The following is a 22,858-nucleotide window of genomic DNA, read 5'->3' as shown; positions in this document are numbered from 1 at the left end:
CACATTATTGGCTTTTAAATCCATTGGGACAAAGCTACTGCATAATAGACAGATTCAGCAAGCAGCATAGAGCACCAGTGTGTAACGTAGGGACACTGCAGTGGTAACCTTTATGTGGCGCTGTGAGTATGGCAATCATGTCTGTATTTCCATCTGTGAAATGTTAGATGGTATGCATTTGGCTCTCCACTTTCTCTCCTTTCATCATACATTGGTGGGCCCCACCCCAACATCATTGGATAATTTTATATTCACAGAGGGTCTCTCCTTTAAGGGATTGAATTAACCAGGTCTCCTGACCATAGAGTTCCCTAGAACAGAGGTCAACAACCTATGTCCCTCCAAATTTTGGCTTCCTGTAATCTCAGACCATTAGCCTTACTGGCTGGGATCAATTGGCATTGAAATCTTAACAACATCTCAAGGACCACAAGTTCCCCATCCCTGCCCTACAATGTCATTCAGCCTTCCTGTTCTATTGAGGAAGCTTGGGTTTGAGTTTCAGTGCTCAAATCTCCCTGGATTTGACAGCAGGAGGAAGTGTGAGGATTCATGCTCTAGTGGACCCAGAAGCTGCAGTGTAGCTCTTCCACATCCCAGACATTCCACTTGGTGGTCTTCTGTCTCCCATCCTGTTCATGTTTTCCTGCCCCTCTCTGGTGTTCTCAGCCCATGGGTAAAAGTCCCCAGCCTAGAATCTGCTATTCTTTTCCAGACATCTGTACTAGTGTGATCCTCAATATGATCCTACACCAAAAAAATCTACAGACATGCCCACTGGGCTGAAAGTAGCAGTGCTGAACAGCTATAATGGTTAGAGCTGTCGTTTTTATTAATGAAACTACAGACAAGCAACAGGTATACAACTTTTCAGGCTTTCCATGATAGTATGGTGTTAGCATAGTTTCTGTATATGCAGTGAATAAGCATGGTGTTTACAGTGGCTTCTCACTTTTACTTCTGAGTGCCGTTTCATTGGTGCTATGGTTTGCCAAGCAGAAAAATGGATAATCTATTTGGGTAGGGACCAGCCCCCTATGATCTAGAGTTTGCATTGGCAAACTCAGCCCTCCAGATGTTTTTGGCCTACAACTCCCATGATCCCTAGCTAACAGGACCAGTGGTCAGGGATGATGGGAATTGTAGTTTCAAAACATCTGGAGGGTCAAGTTTGCCTATGCCTGATCTAGGGCTTTCTCCTACCCTCCTCACATCACAAAATCAGTAATGTGGAAATATTTTAAATACACGTTAAGCAGTCTTTTACCCAATCTGTATATTAGCCAACACCTGCTATCTTAACTTTTCAGCTAGAGATGCCATGAATTTAACCTTGGACCTTCTGAATGAGAAGCAGCATTATTTTTTTATTACTTATTAAATTTGTATACCATCCTTCATCCAAAAATCACAGGGCGGTTCACAGCATAAAAATACAAAATGAGAACACAAAATAACACAATAAAACAAAAACAAACCAATAACACCCCCCTCGCCACAAAAACATTTAGAAGGCCAGAGAACATTAATCAGTCAACGACCTGATTATCGCAAAAGCATGTTCTCAACCCCTGAGCTATGGTCCATTCCTGAACCCATTCCTTTTCTCCCCTCAGTTCCTGAAATTTCTACCATGTGTACATTGAATGCACACCTGAGACCTGCAGGTACATTTATGCAAAATCTCTGCTCTCAGATTATGATGATTTCTGGATGACAGCCTATGGTAGAGATGGAGAACATGGCCCTCCAGTTGTTGCTGGGCTCAGCTACCAGTCAGCATGACTAGTGATCAGGGACGATACATAGCTGTCAACTTTTCCCTTTTCTTGTGAGGAATCCTATTTGGGATAAGGTGATTTCCCTTAAAAAAAGGGAAACGTTGACAGCTATGGGACGATGGAAGATGTAATCTATCAAAGTCTGGAGTGCTATTGGTTCCCCACCCCTGTTCTATGGCCACTGAGTGTTAAAATAGTCCCTGTTGCTTTTGAAGCCCAAACAGTATTAATTCAAGAGTGATTGGGGGAAGTGTGCATATTTTAGGTTAGATGCCTTCAGTGGAGCCTCCTCCCTGACAGGCCCACCTTCTCCATGCCACTGTCACCATTGCCAGTCAATTATCCTCTTTCTCTGGGTCAGGGTGGCTGGTGCCCACTGGGTGAAAGTCAGGGAAACCAGCAGTAGGAGCCAGAGCCATCCCCTGGCCAAGTGTAAAAAAGAAAGCAGGCAGGTGGGAGTAGGCTCAGACTTGTGGGGTTGTGCCCCATTTGCCCTTATTGTCCAGCTTTTCACTGCTGTAGGCCCAATCTGAATGGCTACTCAAAGGAGGAAGCTCTGCTGAGCCAACACTGTTGTTCCTTTTCCTTGTTCCTATCACAGCTGAGATAGCTCAGTCACTCTGGGGGAATAAGTAGAGAGCCAGGAGGCTCTAAGGGTTGGCAGTGGGCTTTGAGATGAGAGACAAATCTCAGCAGGTGCTCAAGGATGCCCATCCCTGATGCCCAACCCTCTCCGGAGAGTTCTGAGCTAGCTTCAGGATGAAATTATGGAACTAAATGTCACCACAATCCGCATCTGAACCAGAAAACGAATGTAATGTCCATCTTTTTAAAAGACACCATAAGTGATTCCAAGCATTTCCCTTTTGTTACAACAAAGGACAACTTAGATAGTCCGCGTTCTTCCTGAGTCACAGTGTTCTAGCCCTCCTAAGTGCATTTCAGTTCCTGCCATTGCATCTAGGGAAGAGCTGGAAAGCTGTGTGCATCTGCCAGGCTCTTGATGAAATGCAGAGTCTGTGTCAGTCACCAGCCTGAATTTGCTGCTGCATAAGCAGAAAAGAAGACTTTTAAGGTTTGATGGAGGCATGGAAGCCCTCTTCCATCGCCACCATCCCTTCCACGGTGGTCTCTGTTGTTTGCCTGGAACACTTTCGACTGTCCTTTATGTTTTTCAAGTTCTCAGAAAGGTGTTTCCTGAACTTTTTGGTGAGGAAGCAGTAAATGACAGGATCCAGAACGCAGTTGGCCCCCAGGAGGAACAGGGTGACCTGGTGGATGTGATCCCACCACCTTTTGCTCCTACAGCTTATATCCCATTTGCCCAGAACCATCAAGGTCCAGGGAAGGTCCACAATGTGGTGAGGCACGAAACAGACCACAAACACAATCATGACAGTGCACACCAAATAGAGCGCCCTTTGCCTGATGTGGGCGCTCTTCCGAGCTTGAGGTTTTTGGGAGAGCAGGGTCCGGATAATGGAGGCATTGCATACCACGACAATCAGGAAGGTGATAAAGAAACAAATGCAAATGACGATGTGGGAGGCAAGGACAGGGATGTTACTGCTTTCTGGGTCGTAGCGCTCAAAACAGCGTGTCACATGCCCCTCTTGGGTAGTGCCGCTGCCAAACAGGAAGTATGAAGAAGGGCCCGCGATCAGGACCCAGATAGCTATTGTGACATAGATGCCCCTTCTTCGTGTGGTAGACTGAGCTGCTGAAATGGGCTTTGTGACTGCTTGATACCGATTGTACGTTATGACCCCGAGGAAGGCAACTGAGCAGTAGGTGTTCACAAAGAATAAGTAACCAGCCAAGTTACACAAAAAGCTGGGCATGATCCAGTCTCCTCTGTAGTGGTAATACACGATCCACATTGGCAACGTGATCAGGAAGAGCAGGTCGGCTGTCGTCAAGCTGACCATGAATATCTTTATTTCGTTTAGTTTCTTCGTAGCATAAACCCGTGTGAAAAGCCACAGGACGTAGCTGTTGGCTATGAAGCCCAGAATGAAAATGATGCTATAGTAGACAGTGAACAGGGTATATCTGAACTCGGAATCCACGTGGCAATCTTCCTTCGCGACGGGAAGCGATGAGAAGTTGTTACTTTCACCCTTTCGGGACATGGCTGCAGCAATCACGTTATTCTTTTAATGAAGCTCTGTTTTTCTTATCCTGAAAAGAGAGAGAAGGAAATGAATAATGCAAGAGGGAGGCAACATTCAGCAATGAAACACAATGCTTTGTATGCAGAAGTTCAATCTCTGACAGAGAGGTGGTTAACCCCCGCTGTCCTGAGATGGGATGAATAAGCAAACTGGCATTTCAGTTCCCATTTCCATTTTTGATGGACTTTAACATCCCTAGCTTTAAAAAGGGTTTTTGAAAAGTGGGGGAGGGATAGGAGATCTGGGGCCCAAATGAAAGGACCTGGAGTTTGGGGGGCCCTAGACTAGACCCTGCAAAAATCCAGAATGGCACCATACCTGTTTCCGAACAGAAGAATCATTTGACTTTTTCAGACTACACAGCTTGATTGACACTTTGTAAAGCTGTGTGACTATGTTAAACCTCTTACTGCTACCTAAGAGGAAGTGAAAGCTCTGTAGAAAAGAGACATCTGCAGAAGAGGATCTTTCCCCGTGAGATTGAGAAGTGCCCACGGGTCACATTAACCACAGAAAGAATTGTGTGATTTGCCAATGTGGTGTGGTTAAAAAAAAATAAAAATCCCCTGCTTAATTTGTTCGTGTTTTCTTGGATAAAACAACAAGATGCCTATGCTGTTATTTTTTAAAAAAATAAATGGATTTGAAAACAGCTATTTTTATGAGGCCTAATGCTGCCGGCGGAAGCTGAGGCTCCAATACTTTGGCTACCTCATGAGAAGAGAAGACTCCCTGGAAAAGACCCTGATGTTGGGAAAGATGGAGGGCACAAGGAGAAGGGGATGACAGAGGACGAGATGGTTGGGCAGTGTTCGCGAAGCTACAAACATGAGTCTGACCAAACTGCGGGAGGCAGTGGAAGACAGGAGTGCCTGGCATGCTCTGGTCCATGGGGTCACGAAGAGTTGGACACGACTAAATGACTAAACAACAACAACAATGCTGCAGTCCTATGCATGCTTACTTAGGAACAATAATTTATTATTATATTATTACAGCATAAAACTGTAAATATATAATATAATAAAAGTAAATAGTAATTGTAAAAGAGATACCACTGCCAACTCATCAATTAACTGGGTTTTAACATTTTAGGATTGTGCCTTTCACAGGGTGTAAATTGAGTCTCAGGCTGGAAAAAACCCACATTCATTTTTCAGAAGATAGAATCATAGAGTTGGAAGGGACTCCAAGGGTCATCAAGTCCAACCCCCTGCAATGTAGGAATCCCAGCTAAAGCATCCATGACAGATGGCCATTCAACCTGTGCATAAAAACCTCCAAGGAAGGAGAGCCCACAGCCTCCCGAGGGAGTCTGTCCCACTGGCAAACAGCTCTTACTGTCAGAAAGTTTTTCCATATGTTCAGTCGGAATCTCCTTTCTTATAACTTGAAGCCATCGGTTCGAGTCCTACTTTCCAGAGCAGGAGAAAACAAGCTTTCTCCATCTTCCGTGTGACAGCTCTTGAAATATTTGAAGATAGTCATCATATCTCCTCTCAGGTTCCTCTTTTCAAAGCTAAACATACCCAACTCCTTCAACCACTCCCTGTAAGGCTTGATTTCCAGACCCTCTTATGGTCTACATACCTCTTTCCCCATACTACTGTTTCTGTTCAAACAGATTTAGTTGTGTGCGTTTTTTTGTATAGTAAGAAAGCCTGCAAAACTCATTTTGCCAAGGGGTGAAAATGATTTGAGTACAGTCATCACAAGCAACTTATCCACACTGGAGTTTAATGTGGATTTGAAACTGCTTGTGTCTATATTTTTGTGTGTTGTCCACCTAATGTCCTTCTCACCCCCCTGTTAAATTTAGATTTCCCCAATCTGTGGATAATCAGACCGGGAACAAAAATCTGATATAAACTTGAATGTTACCCAGCTGTGGACATACTGAAGTGAAGCATGCTGTGTAGACAGATATTTTTACATGTGTGGTGGCAATTCTGTTGTCATAAAACATCGGCTTCCATTTTCCTTCCATCAGCCCAAAGGAAAGGATGTAGCCTGTCCTTTCCTACTAGTTGTTGCGGAACTTTATTTTTATTCTTTTAGCAGAGCTCTTGTGGAAAACTACTGTTTGCCAAAATATCTGCATTGAAAATAAAAATAACATTTACTCATGCAGCTACAGGATGTCAGAAAGGAAGAACGGAAGACAAAAAGTGGCGGCCTTTGATACAATCAGCTCCAAATGCTTGCTTGGTTTGCAGTGACTCGTATTTATTTACTTATCTTTGACTGCTCTTTTGTGTGAATCTCATATATGGGAAAATGTACGTTTTTTTTTTTTAAAAAATAATGTGTAGTCACAGCTAAACAAATACCTGCATGCATGGCCAGCAGGCATCAACCAGGCATTGACTCCTGAGGAGACCACATTTGGACATTGCCTGATCACACCTCCTGTGTGAGAAGAAGGGCAGGGCACATTCCACCTGCTACCTAATTTCAGAGAAGGAGCTTAGCTGTGGTACCTTAGGCAGAAGCAAGGAAGGGGAGACAGGGAGGATGTAAAAAGCATGAGAGGGAGGGGAGAAGAGGAGGAAGCCTAATGGAGACACAGGGAACAGGCTGGTCTAGCTGAATGCCGAAATTAGATACCTCCACATAAATTAGGTGGTTCTCCCATTGGAGCTCTTCTTCAGGCTGTTCTCCTAAGCATCATGGGATGTGGCCAAAGGGGTGAGACCAACAACCCATGTTTATCTAGTCCCCCTGCATCCTGGGGAGGCATAGATCTCATAGAATCTCATACAATCATAGAGTTTGGACCTTAAGGATCAACCCCCTGCAATGAAGGAAAGTGCAGCTGTACCTTACTGGGTTGAAACCTGCAACCTTGGTGTTGCGAGCACCATGGTCTAACCAATTGAGCTATTCTGTGAGGCCTGGATTTAAGCGCTGCCTAGAGAATTGATACAGAAGACCCCTGTTCACTTTGGGGAAGAGCCTCCTGTGGAATCCTGAGGCAGCTCTGGGTGGAATTGACTGTCCCTGTGGTTTGGGACTTACTCTTGAGGAGACAATATTGGAGAAAGGAGAGTTTGATGCTCTGAAGAAAGCACGACGCTGAAGTAGCCCTGAGAAGCAGAGGTCTGGCTGAAGGACTTGGTGCCTGGAAGAATCTAGGCCTGAGGTGCAAGCTGATAAAGTGAAGCTGCATTTATGGAATAAAAAGTAATTTACAGCTGAGCAGACATACATTGCTGCCTCTGTTTTGACCTCTTATGGAAGTCATGGCGCATGTCCCATTTGAGGTTATCCTTCCCTGAGGGTCCTGCACAAATACCTGGGTGCATGCCCAGAACAGATCTCAGACTTGAGGAACTTAGGGAGGGTGGGGAACTGTTAACTGAGGGGAGGAGACAACATCCCAAATATTTCCCAGCAAGCACCACCCACTAGTATGGATGGGAAACATTGAGAGAGACTTCAGAGGCATAAAACTGAAGGTACACAAACACACACATGAAAACCCTTGTGTGGACACAGCCTTAAACAAAGAAAGGTGCGAGAGAGTGTATTGTAGTAGTAAGAACAGCTTTGTATTTAAGCACTAGCTTGATACCCACAGGTGAGAAGGAAATGCAAGCAGGTGAATTATTGGAATTCTACACAGGTGGGAAGGCTGGGAAAGGATGGGCAGAGTGCTCTGTCTGCCGTCTGTGCTCAACGCCAAAATGAAACAGGTTGCTGCAGGGAGGACTGAACAGGGGCAGATATTGGTCTTTCAGATTTCAATGGCCTCCTGTGCAAGGCCAAAATTCAGTTCACCCTCCTGCCCCTCACCTTCCATCTGCTCAATTCACCAGCTCATAGTTGCAACGCCCTGTGGCACCCCCTGCACTCAGCACCCATTGCGATTGGGACCGGTTGCACTGCCCTAAATCTGCCTCTGGACTGGACTCACCCTCCCATTTTTTGCCAGCTCCCAGTAGTAAAAAAAGCGAAAAATGCAGGCTATTAACTTTATTCAGAAGCCTGGGTTACAGTGCCAGATTAGGATGGGAGTTACATGGGCCGAAATCCTTATTCAGCTATTACGAAGATCTCATTGGTAGATTCGGAGAATGTCTCTGTCTCTGTCTCTCTCTCTCTCTCTCTCTCTCTCTCGTTAATCTACTTTGCAAGATCGGTGTTAGAATTTTAAAGACAAAAGGAGGGGGGGGGAGACACCCACAAACACTTCCCTGTTCTCCTTGGAGGAAGGGTGGGGAATTAGAGTAATAAGTAACGAAGTGGAAAATAGAGAAGTTTGTGCCCTTATTTGGCCCTGGCATGAAATATTTTAAATGTGTGTTTTGGGGTTGTTGTTTTTTGTTGGTAAGCTCCTGTTTCTTCAGTTCTGTTGCTTGGAAAGAGGAAGTAGAACCACAAACACCTTTTCTTTCTTAGAACTCTGAGCTTCCTCCTCCCACAGTCATTTTTTACCACTTTTTCCAGATAAGGTCATCTGCCCATTAACTTTGTGCCATGATTAACTCTGGAAGCCTCTTTACACTTTGAGTGTCTCTTGTCCTTTAGAGCAGGGATGAGGAACCTTAGGCCTGAGCAAGGCAGACCAAGAAATTTTGCTGTCTGAGGCAAAGAGCAAAGTGGCACTGACTAGGGACAGGAGCGGGAGAGTTCAATTTGGTATGCATTTAAAGCCTAATCTTATCAAGTCCACACTTTTCAAAACAATATAACAACCGAAACACAGCTATTCTTCAAAATGCACACTTAGCAGAATTTTGCAGTTCAGTTCTCCAACCAAACAGTGTTTGCAAAAGTGCATCTATTAGTGGAAACGTCTTGCAAAACTCTGTACAGAAAGCAAAACTGCATATAAACTGTTTATTAGGAGAAACTCTCACAAAAATGCTGATTTTTTTAAAAAAAATCACGAATAGCTGCAAAATGTAGAGAACGGAATTTAAGACTGGAAAAATGAGAAAATGAGTGAACTGAAATTGGCAGATCCTTCCATCCATGACACCCACACACCCATTCCATTTCTTGTACAGCATACTTCCTTCAACACTGCACCCAAGTGTAGCAGTTCACATTTAAAGGTGAACCTCCCTAATATGCATTTTCCGAAACAATATGAGAACCAAAACACAACCTTCTGTTGAAATTCACACTTTGCAATTCAGTTCTCTAGTGAAGTGTTGTATACAAATGCACATACAAATATGTGTTTATTGGGAGAAATATACCGTAGAAGGCTGGTGAGTTCTCATGGGAAGTTTTTTTTTTTAATTCACAAGGATATGTGGAGAACCAAACTTAAGAATTGGGGGGGGGACGGGACGGATAGAAAGCAAAACTGATAGATTTGCACATCCCTGAATTCTGAGGGTGCTTCCTTATAAGCGAAGTCTATCCAATGCAATACATTGAAAGGAAGTTTAAACACCCTATCTGCGGACACACCAAACATTTAAACAGCATAACTTCCCCTTGCCCAAGAATCCTGGGAGCTCTCCTTTGTCCCTCACAGAACTACAATTCCCAACACCCTTTACAAACTACAGTTCTCAGGATTCTTGGGCAAGGGGGAGTCATGTGTTTCAAATACGTTGTGTGCATGCAGCCTCCAGCTCATAGACGTAGCATAAGTAGCCAGCATTTTCGGGCAGCAGAACTCAGTCAGGGCCCACCTTGATAATGCTATTGGGGGGGGGTTAGCCCTCTCCCTGCCCTCCTGCCAGACCAGGTCTGGTATTACTTAACAGCAATGGTAGGTGGCTGAGAAGCCGGCATTTAAAAGTACCCACAGTACTCCAAACAGCTGTCTTGTCAGTGCATTGTGAGTACAGTGGTACCTTGGGTTAAGTACTTAATTCGTTCCGGAGGTTCATTCTTAACCTGAAACTGTTCTTAACCTGAAGCACCACTAGCTAATGGGGCCTCCTGCTGCCGCCGCACCACCGGAGCACGATTTCTGTTCTTATCCTGAAGCAAAGTTCTTAACCTCAAGCACTATTTCTGGGTTAGCGGAGTCTGTAACCTGAAGCGTATGTAACCTGAAGCGTATGTAACCCAAGATACCACTGCAGTTACAACGGTGGACAGCTCAGAGCTGCCCACCACATATAATGGCGCTGCTGCTGTACAGTGGTACTTCGGGCTACAGACGCTTCAGGTTACAGACTCCACTAACCCCAAAACAATACCTCGGGTTAAGAACTTTGCTTCAGGATGAGAACAGAAATCACGCAGCAGCGGTGCGGCGGCAGCAGGAGGCCCCATTAGCTAAAGTGGTGCTTCAGGTTAAGAACAGTTTCAGGTTAAGAACGGACCTCCAGAACGAATTAAGTTCTTAACCTGAGGTACCACTGCATAGTGTTGCCTGTGTGCTAGTTACCTGGAGAAGTTCATGCCTCATCATACTCACTGCTGACCCCTGATGTCTTATAGGGAGCTGCCTTAAACTAAGTCAGACACTTGGTCCACTTAGCTTAGTATTGTCTACACTGATCGACAGTGGCTGTCCAGGGTTTCAGGCAGGGGGCATGCACAGCCCTACCTGGCGATGCCAGGGATTGAACCTAGGACCTTCTGCATGCAAACAGATGCTCTGTCCCTGAGACATGGCCGGTCCTCTGCCCTCTCTTGGACTGAGTGAGCAGTGACAGGAACAACCTCAGCTCACCCCACCTGTTCTCTATGGACGGTTATTCACATTGGGCCCAGAGGAAGAGGGCGATCTTAGGATCGCAGGGACAGTGGCAAAGAGAAGGGGAACAATCAGGGAGGGACCCCCTGAGTGCATCATCATCATCATCACTGCTATTATTATTATTATTATTATTATTATTATTATTATTATTATTATTATTAAATTCAAAATCTTTTACTTCTACCAGAAGAAGCATACCAAAAAAAGAGAATTTTTGCATTTGTAATGGACCATATCAAAATACACAACATTATTAAGCATGCACACAGACACACACACCATTTAGTGAAAATAATCTTATATTTACACCTCAAGCATTATGATATTACACTTATAAACCTCTTTTACCCATTGTAATAGAAAGTAGTCCATTCAGCCTCTGGATATTCTCAGTTCCCTTTTTTATGTAACTGGTTAGTAAACGCCATTCGCCAAGTTGTTATTGATAGTTTCCTCTGTTCTTTAACATAGTTGCTAATGTAATAAAATTTTATCGCTCACCATTTCCCCTCGTTATATCTGATTTGTATGGTTTATGGGCTTTAGCATACATCAACCTTGTAGTATTTACTATGTGTAGGATTTGAATCCCCTTCATGGATCACTGCCTTGCCATGGCGAAGGGGCTTGAATAACTCAGGGAAGCTATGAGCTATGTCATGCAGAGCCACCCAAGATGGACAGGTCATAGTGGAGGTCCATGGGGTCATGAAGAGTCGGACACAACTAAACAACTAAACAACAACATGATTTGAATTTTATATGTTTGGAATGGTTAATCCTTGACACAGTTTAAGAGACAAATAAAAAAGTCCAATGGAAGCCTGCCCTGAAAAATAATAATAATTACTTTAACACTATTAAATATCATCACCATTATTTCTTCTGAACCAATTTTAATATTAAGTGCAGAAACAAGGTCTGAGACCTAGTGGTGAAGGGTAGGAAAGAAACCAAAATATAATCACAATCACAACAATAATTGTACTTATTGTTCAATGGAAATGCAGTGTTGTGAGTGCAACCAAGCTCCCCTGAGCATTTTGGGAAAGTGCTGCAAAATCAGAAGATATTCCCAGCAAATGCCCTAAGAATTGCATCTGTAAGAGCAGTCTCCACTTACCAGAGTCTAGAGGAAGGATATTCTCCACTGAATCCAAGTTGATAGAGGGAGTTCATCAATAGGCGAGTATTGAGTGCTTGCGAACGAACCCTCTGCCCGTCTGAAGCTTGAGGCTCTTTGCCACGCTGCCAACTTCCACAAACCAGAAGGACCCTGCAAGAGGCACCTGCGTAGTCATTGGGAGTGAAGAAACAAGGGGTGTCATCACTGCCACCAAGGAAATGCAATGTTGAGTAAGGCTAAGAGGAAGACAATTAAGTGCAAGAGGGCGGGAGAGCCACGACAAGCCATTGCTAACCTAAATTTGCTTCTGAAAGGCTCTTGTGACCGAGCCACGGTCTGTCTGCTACCAAAGCTCCAGGGAAAGAGCTTCTCGCTATCATTAGTCATAAATCTAATGACAACGTTTAATGACTTCCTTCCAGCAAGCACAGAAAGCCATTGCCCCAAAGCTGCACGGATGCCTTCATCTGGTCTTTGCAAGTTAAATGTCAGTTTGCAGCAGGCAGACAACCTCTCTCCCCACCCCAGCTGCCCTTGGAGTGGCACGTTTTCGCCTGCAACGACACGCTTTTCTCACAACAATCTCAGCCACTTCAGAGGGTAGGATTCAAATGGAACTAGTAAAACATGATGCAATGCTCACAAGGCTTTCTGACAGATATTGGAGAGGGTCAGAAGCAGGGCACATATCTCCTGCACTGGATCATACCTCTCTGTACACAGGATATCAGTAACATTTTTCAGTTTCATTTTTTTTTAATCTCAAGATCATTTCTTCACATTTCAACACCAGTTTGTGGTTTCCCGCCTTTAAAGTCCTCATCAGCATTTAATTGCAAATTTCCCCAAATATACACATTTTTGTATAAGTGCACATTTCTGCAGAGAAATTTTATTTAGTATAATGCTCTTCTGAATGTTACTTTCACTAATATATGCATTTTTATGCACACTTTACCGTAGCGTATGCATTTTTGTACACGTTACTTGACTGGATAAATTCATTGCCAAATTCGAAGAAGAAGTTTGAATTTAGAAGTCTGGCTCTGTTTCGGCCTATGTATTGTTTCAGAAAGTGTTCACCTTTAAATGCAAATGGAATCAAATTTGTTTCCCATCCCTGTTCAAGAATAGACAACGCGTGGGTTTCTTGATGTTATATTAGACCACAACTCCCATCATCCCTGCTGATTGGTCATGCTGGCTAGGGTTACTGGGAGTTGTAGTCCAACAACGAAGGGGCCAGCCCCCCCCCAAAGTTAATGAGCATTGCAATTCAACTGGTGTGCATATGCTACATATGCAGGGCGGGGCTTACCTGGGCCCCCCAATATTTTATTCACAAGATGGTACCCTTGCCTACTACCCCATTGGCTGATGATCAATACAACAGCAACAAGCCTTTCAATGCCCTAAACAGCCTTGCCCCTGTATACCTCAAGGAGCGTCTCCACCCCCATCATTCAGCTTACACTGAAGTCCAGCTCCGAGGGCCTTCTGGCAGTTCCCTCATTGCGAGAAGAGAAGTTACAGGGAACCAGGCAGAGGGGCTTCTTGGCAGTGGTGCCCACCCTGTTGAACGCCCTTGCAGCAGTTGTTAAGGAGATAAATAACTAGACAACTTTTAGAAGACATCTGAAGGCAGCCCTGTATAGGGAAAATTTTAATGTCTGGTGTTTCATTATATTTTTTATATTCTGTTGGAAGTTGCCCAAAGTGGCTGGTGAAACCTAGTCAGATGGGTGGTGGGTATAAGTAACATATTCATATCATCATCATCATCATTCCCCATGCCACCCAACAGACAGAATTCTGTCCTATCTTGCATGAAAGTACAATGTTATGTGCTGTGAGAGCTACTAGGCCAAAGAACTCTGGAGCTTGTGAGGATGAGAATGACCATAATTTGACTTATGACCGAGTCTAGATGTGCTTGAAACTTCAGGGCGGCCAGATATGAAAACAGATCAAAATCTTAGCACCACTGCTGAATAGGGCTCTGAATCATCAGGAGACCTTGTTTCTGCAATTTCCTTCTGATCTCAACAAACCTGTTCACCCCACACAGTCTGGCATCAACTAATTGCATCATACCTTCTCTCCGCACAAGAAAAAGTTGTATGATATAAATCAGAGCATTGCCAATGGGGTGTAAAACAAAGGGTTAAACAGGCATGAAGAGACCAGGGATGATAATTGGATGATGATGATGATGATGATGATGATGATAATACTCTGCCCATCTGGCTGGGTTTCCCCAGCCACTCTGGATGGCTCCCAACAGAATATTAAAAACATGATCAAACATTAAAACTTCCCTAAACTGGGCTGCCTTCAGATGTCTTCTAAAAGTCAGATAGCTGTTTATTTCCTTGACATCATATGGGAGGGCGTTCCACACGGTAGGTGCAACTACTGAGAAGGCCCTCTGCCTGGTTCCCTGTAACTTGACTTCTTGTAAATAAACACAAGGGAGTGGGTGTACGGGAAGTGAGTGAAATCACCTCCCCTCCCCTCAACACGATATATAGGGACCCCCAGATTCCCAGATTATCCCTGTACCTCTAACCTTCTGAGTTAGGATAGCTCGGGAAACATTTCTATCCAAGTTATGTTCATCCTACAATGAACTACTTGGATATTTTTCTTACTCTACAAACATCACTGTGCATGACTGTGATTGCAACAAGTGAAGTCTACTCTTTAAGGTTCACTCGCCATGAACCTCATGTTGCTCATTCCGCATGCAAAAGGGGTTCAATAGGTAACTGACCCAGTTAATCGCAACAGGACCCATGGAGGGTTTCTTGCCTGAGGGCCCTCCAAAACATGGAGCTGCCACTGCTACTCATGTTCTATTTGAAATGCACAAACACACACACACAATTACATGTGGAAATAAGTGTCTCTTGGAGAGTAGTAATCATAATCAAGAAACATTGGAAGCCACCTTGTATTGAGTCAGACCAATTGGTCCATTGAGCTATATATAGACTACTTTGACTGGCTATCCAAGGTTTCCAGTAAGGAGTGTTTCCCAGCCCTAGTTGGAGATGCCTGAAATTGAATCAGGAACCTTTCGCATGCAAAGCAAATGCTCTACCATATGAGAACAGAAACATAGCCCTTCTTCGAAACCTATCCCAATCAAAGTTTGCCAAAAATGCATATGTTCAGGAAAAGTGCACATAAAATTTAACAAATTAGTGAAAATAATAGACAAAAATGCATTGAGTTGGGAAATGTCGTTTGCAAAAGTTGTGTGTATATTAGTCAAAGCAGCATACAAAAATGTATTTCTTAGGAGAATTTCTCACGAAAATGCTGGTGAATTTTCATGAGGATTTTTTTTTTCAAAAAAGCAAAGTGCAGCAGGAATGTAGAGAACTGAATTTAAGAATGGAAGCATGAGAAACCGAGAGAACCAAAATTGACAGCCTTCCATCCCTTCTGATGAGGCAGTTCTTCATATGTGACATAAATAGTTCCTTGTTATGTTCAACAATATGTACATCCTGGCTTTTCTCTGCTCAGCACATCTTATGCAAAGGCCAGGGGTCTGTACCAGAACTTAAAAGAGTAAGCTCAATAAAAGCCTGAAGTACAAAATGCCTTGTCTGTTCCAGCATCCTCCTCCCAAAACATTTGATAACTCTGAATTGGGGTTTTTAGAGTGAGGGAATAATAATAATTAGAAAAATCCTCTTTGCTCTCTTTGCATCATTAACTATCTGAATCTCTGTCATGCCAGCAACTGATAAAGAGAGTAAGAAAAGAGACCCTTGTCAGGGAAGGAGGCCTCCACTACTAGCCCTCACAAATCTGAGGCTCAGGAGGAGCCAGTGGAAACCATAAATTGCCTAAAGTTACACTTAACCACCCAGGAAGATGCTCCACTCAAGGGGGTTACAGATTTTAGGGCTCCATAACACTCTGAGCCCACTTCCTACCTTCGGATCTTTCAAATTCATACAAATGTATTCCATCAGGGAACACTGTTCTTCAAAAATGTGTCTATTAGGCAAAACTACATGCGAATGTGTGCATATTAGGATAAATTGACACAAAGTGCCGATGAATTTTCATGAGGACTTTAAAAAAATAAATGCGGAAATGTGGAGATTGAACTTAAGGCTTGAAAAAAGAGAAGCTGAGAGAAAGTGGAACTGCCGGATTCACCCATCCCTATTTAGCGCCACCTCAAAACCAAGCAGAGGTCTTACCCCTTTCCACAGGATATAGATCAGCCCAGATCCTGGACCTTCTCCTCAGGCTGCTTCTCAGATCCTGCTCCACATTCTCCCACAGCTGAGGGAACGTCTTCCTTGGTAGGGCTTGGGAGGCTTTTACTAGGCTTTCTTCCTGTCAGAGGTGCTCTGCGTGGCTTTTTACTTATTCGGGAAGGGAATAATCACTGGTTGAAAATCAAAGGGAAGCTTTCCCTATGTAGAAAGAGTAGGGTGCCGGAAGCACCGAAACGCACACACTCTCTCTCTGCGTGTTTATGGATTAAGCCCTGGGAAATCCCATCATGTTGGATGTGTTGCCCAACTCATTTACTAGTAGTAATAGCAGGAAGCCAAAAAAACACAAAGACGCCGCAGAGGGAGTGGACTCTCTGGTGTGTGAGTCACAGCCTCATGGCATGCTTCAGCAGGTCTCTGCTTCTAATTTTATTCTGGTATCACCTTGTGCCTGAGAGAGCAACCTATCTAACAAATTCTGCATCCCATTTTTTAAAAATCACTTTCATTGTTATTTTCCAGGAACTCAGGACCTACAGTCCCATACAACACAGTTTGAACAAGGACTCTTCATCAGAAAAAAACCACACGCCAGCTTCAGCTTTGGGGACCCCCATGTGATGTTAGAATTTCCCTTACAACTGTAGCATATTGCTTTATGACAGAAGGTAAAACAAACAAAGCACAGGTTATTATTTGCTACGCTATCCACAAGTCGGCATACAGCTTTGAGATTGGTCTTTCACTTTCCGGAATGTTTGTGTACATAATAAGGTTCCGACATTCTCCATCAAAAGCATCCTTGTGTTTTATTCCTTTTGCTAATTTCAGTTTCTGTGTTAATTTCCCCATGAGAGCTACTTTATCTGCCACGCTCTCTTGTACCAAGATGTTGGGATTGCTCCCTTGAAGTCCTTCCAAAACATGGTGATGATCATTATTACATCCTGCTACTAGCAGAAATTCAATTAGGACTTTGTGCTTCTGGTCCTGGTTTTACTTCAGAAGCAAATTCAGTAAAGCCAGCACTGGGGTTCTGCTGCCATATCTCATTTTTAAAGGAGGGAACTCCTCACAAAGAATCATACAGAGTGCTCAAATTAAACACTATCAAAAATACAAAAAAACCAACAACCCACAAAAACTTTCTGCCCTGTCATGACACCCACATCAACTCCCTGAGGAGGCCGATGATTCATAACACTCTGCCTAATGGTAGGGCTGGCCCTGAGCCCAGTACTGATTTGCAAAGTTGTGTTCCAATTCTGTGTTACAAGCAAGCCGTCCCCTCAGAGAATGTTACAAGTATATATTGAAAAGGCTCTGGAAGTGATCCACTGGACATAGCATGAAAGGGTAAGTCAACATGCAGTTGCCTAATCCTGGAATACACCCAGGATGCTTATCACAGCAAACAGCTTCCTTCTCTGCAGAAGAATAACTGTGCAATAGCAATAAAAGTGACACCACCAAAGGTACTCTGTGTGTCATCCTGACACTTAAGCCCATGGTCCTCCTGCACGCAACCATCACCGCTGATGTGATGTGCAGAGGACAGGCATAGCAATTCCAGGCATGAAAATTCAATAGAGACTAGTTACGTACATTGGCTCCAGTCTTCTCAAGGCCACCAGGTCTGGCTCTAGCTTGAGCGGATCTTGATCAAACTGTCCTCTATTGGGCTTGTTCCTCCTTGCAAACTTACCTTGCCTGCCCGTCTCTGCAGTGTTGGCTGGTCTGGATCTAGTGCCATCTTGGAGTTACGGACTGCACTCCTTGCTGAAATATGGGAGGTCCCCTCTGTATTGACATTCCACCAGCTTCTGAAGACATTCTTCCCTTGGGGCTGCTGGCCCACAACAGAGCATAATGTGGATTTGCATTGGCCTGTTTACCGTTAATATAGAGGCATCCCCATGGTGGTCTCCCCTATCCCACCACTGTCCTGTGCCTTTTCCTCTTTAAATGTGGCATTTTTTTGATCCCTGGAAGAGTTTGTGCCAAGTAGAAGTCTATCAATGGCAATCCAGCGCTCTTGGCTTCCACTTCCTGTGGTGGGTACATATTGCTGTTCTGGGGGCCAGCAGAGATCAGCTCTCAGTGCAATCCTCTTGAGAGAGTGTTGACGTAAGGAGCAGTGAGTGGATCAAGGCTCAACTGCAGTTTCTTTGATGAAGTCCTTGAAATCTGAAGGTGATGGTAATGTGATCTTAGGTTGGGGAAATAGTGACAGAATGACGTCCAACAGTCCCTCAGGTTCAGGGGCGCTGCAGTAAATGGGGTCACCTGGGGTCTGCGTTGAGATCGAATCCCTCTTCCATTCTTCATCTTTCTTGGCACTTATAGCCTCATTCCTCAAGTATGGAGAGTTTGTCCCAGGAGCCCATGACATCAAGTCTCCTCAGACCCGGTCTAACATTCTAGCCTTGCTGTGGCGTTTGCCCTCCTAGGTGACATCATGCTGGGTCATAAGGAAAGGGTTAAATGAGTGTGAAGTGATTGGCAAGTGGGAACCTAAGGGGAGGAGTTAGAGTTAGAGTGAGAGTTAGTGTTGTTAAGGAGTCAGTCGGGTGTTAGAGAAGAGAGAGGGAGGATAAGTCTGTGAGTTGGGATAGTTTGATGTGAGAGAGTGAGGGAATCTGTTAAGAGGAGTCAGATAGACAGTTGGGATAATCAGTTAGAAGTTATTAGGAGGTATAGGCCGGTAAAGAAACTAAGATTAAGAAACTGACAAGAAAAATTATCTGAAACCATAAACTTGTTAATGCTTATAAAATAAACTTATTTGGTTTAATGTTAACAACTGTCTGGACTCCATGTGTACCCGAGAGAAACGGGTTGGTGGCAGCGGAGAAGCAATCACAGTGGTGGCACAGGGATCAATAGACCATCAAACGTCCGGGGACCCTGTGTGATCGCCACACTTGCTCTTATACCTTACACTCAACGCCTGTTACCACAGTTTGATGAATCAGGGGTTAATCTAAATTAAATGATGGATTTTCATAAACATTGCTGGTGGTCCACACCCTTCTGGTTAATGTGAAAAATGCTTGTAAAGTGACAACATAAACAGGAGGATTTCCACACTTTCTGGTCAATTTGTACATTTTCCAAGCAATGCTGGATAATGCGTGCAAATGGTCTGCAACATTCGCTATTGATGCTAACAGTTGGTAGGCCTTCTTGAAATGTCAGTATTTGGAGAGATAAATCAGTTTAATGTGCTGGGATAGAATTCTGTTTTGATGGTTCTGTACGGAGATCTAATGCATTCCCCTCACTTTTTGGCATTTTTTTTTATTGTTTTTCAACCAAAAGAGCTGTGCACATTCCCCATGCCTCTGTTTGCAGGAACTATCCCTTGTGTTTATGCATATTAAACAGTAAACTCAATCTGACAGCTTCACAATCCAGGGAATACAAGCACCATTTTGTGATTATTTGAGATGGAGATAGAGAACCTGCAGCCCCCCCCCCGGATGATTCTGGACTCCAGTGTCCATCATTCCTGACCATTGACTTTGGGCTGATGGGAGTTGGCATCCAAGAACATCTGCATGACCAATGCTCAGGAATAATGGCAGTAATCATCAAAAAATATCCAGAGGGCCACAGGCTAGACCTCACCCTTGGTCTAGCAAATATCTTGCTGCAGGTCTGCAGAGCCCCAAACAGGGACTATCAGGGTAGGATGGGACAAGGGGAGGGCAGGAAGGCCATTTGGCCTGGGGCTTCAAGCTCAAAGGGGCCTTCAAATTTAGACACTCGTTCATTTTTTTGGCATTGATAACGTTCACTGCTTGTTTTTATACACATTGGACCAAAATCTCTCACACAGCTTAAACATTATTGCAGCTTGGAATTGCAAATTTAAGCAAAAAAGAGATGTGATTTGGCTGATTGGCATTCGTCTGTCTTGGGAGACAATGGAAGAATGTGCCTTTGGGGGTAAAGTCAAACCTTTGGAGAGTTACAGAGCCGGTTGTGGCTGTAGATGTCAGGCGTCAGGGAATCCGATCCACCCTCACCCCCCCCCCCCGGTAGGCAGCCAGGAATAGAAAGACAAGGGAAGCTCTTACCAAGGTCTTTTATTCAATATTCACAGAGAGAGGCTGAGAAATGCCGCCTCTTGGAGTAATGGCATTGCTCCAAGTAAACTCCACCCCACTACTCTCCTCAACCTTACGGTGGCCGTTTGGGGCCATTTGACTACGAGCCCTTTGCCATCCAACTTTCAATGCTTGCCGGGTTCTGGGAGAAGGGGGGGCTGGAATGCTTCCTAGTGATAACATGTCAGCCAGCTCTGCTTCCTCCCCCTTCCTTTCCCATTACTTCCCAACTTTGCTCGTCATCTACCCCTGAGCCGTGACCTTCCTCAAGCCACTGTTGTAAATCTATAGTACCATCTTCCTCTTCTCTGGGAGGAGGAGAGGGAGGCGGTATCCACCATTCCTCCTCTGTCCAGTCCAACATCAAGACCGATATGGGAGAGACATGTTTTGTTGCAGCTAGGGCAGATGAAGACATCTGGTTGTGCTGATGCAGATGTACTATGGTGTTTCTTCTCCTCCTCCTGGTGATCATTCCTTCTCTGGTCACTGCTGTGCATACACACCCGGACTGTCTCGTCTCCAGGCGCTGTGGTCATCTACAAAGGAGCCCCACATGGCGGGGTTAATATTGCCACCCTAGTAAGCAACTAGGGAGTATGGGCAGCAGCCTTCACTTGCCTTGCCGTTCTCCTGGACAGTGATGGAGACTGAAACAGAGAAGGCCACTGGACATAGAGAGCCCAACCACTTGGGTGGAGGGCCCCCCAGATGTAAAGCCAGCAACACTCCACTATGAACTCCTTGGAACAAGAGCAGCACAGAAATAAAAGCAAAATGCAATATTGAGATCTGCCCCCCCCCTTACTCAATTACGATGAGGCAGATTGTACTTGTTCAAGCCTTTTTGTGCTTAAGGCTTCAGGCAGATTCATACCATAAACTTGAAGCACATGGCTTCCCCCAATGAATTACAGGAACTGTAGTTTGTGAACAGTTCTGGAAATTGTAGTTCTCTGAGTAGGAAACTCCATTTCCCAGCATCCTTTGGAGGAAAGTCATGTGCTTTAAATGTGAGTTGAGGAACTGCCCTTCTTAGTTTCACATGGACGCTTCTTCTCCAGGCATTTGTGCTAATGTGTGGATTGCAGAAGTTCAGCAGGAGAGGGAAGGGTGGCCGCTTTTGCGGTGTTGCAACAAGAGTTCTCACACGTGCTCTGAAATCACCAGAGTTACTCAAGCTCTAGGGAGTTTCCCAAGACATTCGTAGCAAGCCGGCGCCTAAGAGTGTGCTGCTTTTTAAAGCTGGGATTTGTCAGAATGTTGCTGCTCATACAACTCAATGAGATGTCATTAACGTAGCATCAAAGCAGCACTGTGGATTGGGGGGGGGAAGGGTTACAGAATCCCCCTCCCCCATCTCACACACAACACTTCAGCAAACCTAAACGGATATAAGTCTGCTTTCGTTCTTTGTCTGGACAAAGCAAGGAAGCTGGATAATGAGTTTTAAAGCAGAAGTTTCTGAGCTAAGTCCTATCGTCCCTGATAGGTTGTGGTCCAAAGGAAAGCAAGAGTTGCAAGCACGTGCTGTGTGAAGGCAAACTTTCTTTTGTCTGTCCTTAATCTCCCAACATTCAGCTTCATTTGTTCTTCCCGAGTTCTACTGTCATGAGAAAGGGAGAAAATCTTTTCTTTATCCACTTTCTCCATGCCACACATCAATTTATATGGTTCCATGTCTCCTCTTCTCTGAACTAAAAAGCTCCAATTTTCTTAATTTCCTCATAGGGGGAGCTAAACTAGAGGAACCTAAGCTGTGTACAGATGACCGACTCCCTGGAGGGGGGATGGCACGTACTGTAAGTGTACCTCTGCTTCTTCACATGTTTGCTTATCAGGCATGGCCAAACTTGACCCTCCAGATGTTTTGGGACTACAATTCCCATCATCCCTGACCACTGGTCCTGTTAGCTAGGGATGATGGGAGTTGTAGTCCCAAAAAACAGCTGCAGGGCCCAGTTTGGCTTATATGAAAGACTGGATCCCAGAATCAGTATAGAAGTGTCAGCTGAAGGTGATGTTAGATCTTGGAGGCTTGCTAAAGCTGCACCCTGCGGGATACCTTCTTTGGAAATGTGCCCCACTTGTATAGTCTGGCCTAAAATGCCTTAGGGTGTTCCCACTGAGGACTTCCTGTAGCAACATTCATGTTCAAAACTCATGCCTGCACTCAGGCATGAAGTAAGAGGAAAGATTTCTGATGAAAGTGCTTGACTATACAACCATGAAGACTGATATGCATGGCTGACAGCATGTAGTTGGGTATTACCTGATGACTAAAACCCCTCACTAACAGCCCAATAACAAGAAGTGCTTTGCATGCTACAATCTTAGAATTTATTTCTTAAGAAATCACAAAAGCTTGCTGAATGGATGCACTCAGGACAGCTGCACTCTAGTATGCTTGTGAGCAGCTGAGCCACAACCCCAAATGTGCTAGATCTACTTCTGTGCTGCAACTATTTATAGATGTCCTCTAGCGTGCGATTGTTGTTCTGGGGCGGAGCTGGAACTGCAGCCAACTGTCTGGTGTGTGAAACTTCCTCAGAAAACAGGGTTGAGGCCGCACTTGGCTGTGTTATATCTGAAAGGCACTGTCAGGCACTGCTAGTGCAGCACGTTGTACTCCTAGTTAGGGGAGCAGTTTGGTAAGCCATTAGGTACATTGGGCAGTAGAGGCAACCTTCCACCAATGCTAGTTAAACAAATCAAATGCAGTTTCTTAAATGAGATTAAACGTTATTA

At 44.4% G+C, this 22,858-nt stretch overlaps 1 protein-coding gene across 2 annotated transcripts; it reads right to left on the bottom strand.

Moving 5' to 3' along the window:
• Positions 1–808: 808 nt before the first annotated feature.
• PTAFR (platelet activating factor receptor) lies at positions 809–16,299 on the bottom strand. 2 transcript variants are annotated; one of them, XM_082231890.1, is made up of 3 exons: positions 15,978–16,299; positions 11,752–11,917; positions 809–3,962 (listed from the first exon to the last, which is right to left on the bottom strand). In XM_082231890.1, exon 3 carries the CDS (start codon positions 3,911–3,913, stop codon positions 2,852–2,854), a length of 1,062 nt encoding a protein of 353 aa, XP_082088016.1. In that variant the 5' UTR covers positions 3,914–3,962; positions 11,752–11,917; positions 15,978–16,299; the 3' UTR covers positions 809–2,851. The 2 variants fall into 2 exon arrangements, with proteins under 2 accessions (XP_082088016.1, XP_082088017.1); XM_082231891.1 differs by lacking the exon at positions 15,978–16,299 and adding an exon at positions 12,050–12,471.
• Between the last annotated feature and the right edge of the window lie 6,559 nt (positions 16,300–22,858).

Source organism: Podarcis vaucheri, assembly GCF_965113315.1.
Source record: "Podarcis vaucheri genome assembly, chromosome: 7".
Classification (NCBI taxonomy): domain Eukaryota; kingdom Metazoa; phylum Chordata; class Lepidosauria; order Squamata; family Lacertidae; genus Podarcis; species Podarcis vaucheri.
Note: the sequence above shows the minus strand (reverse complement) of the source record. Positions and strands in the feature narration are given on the sequence as shown.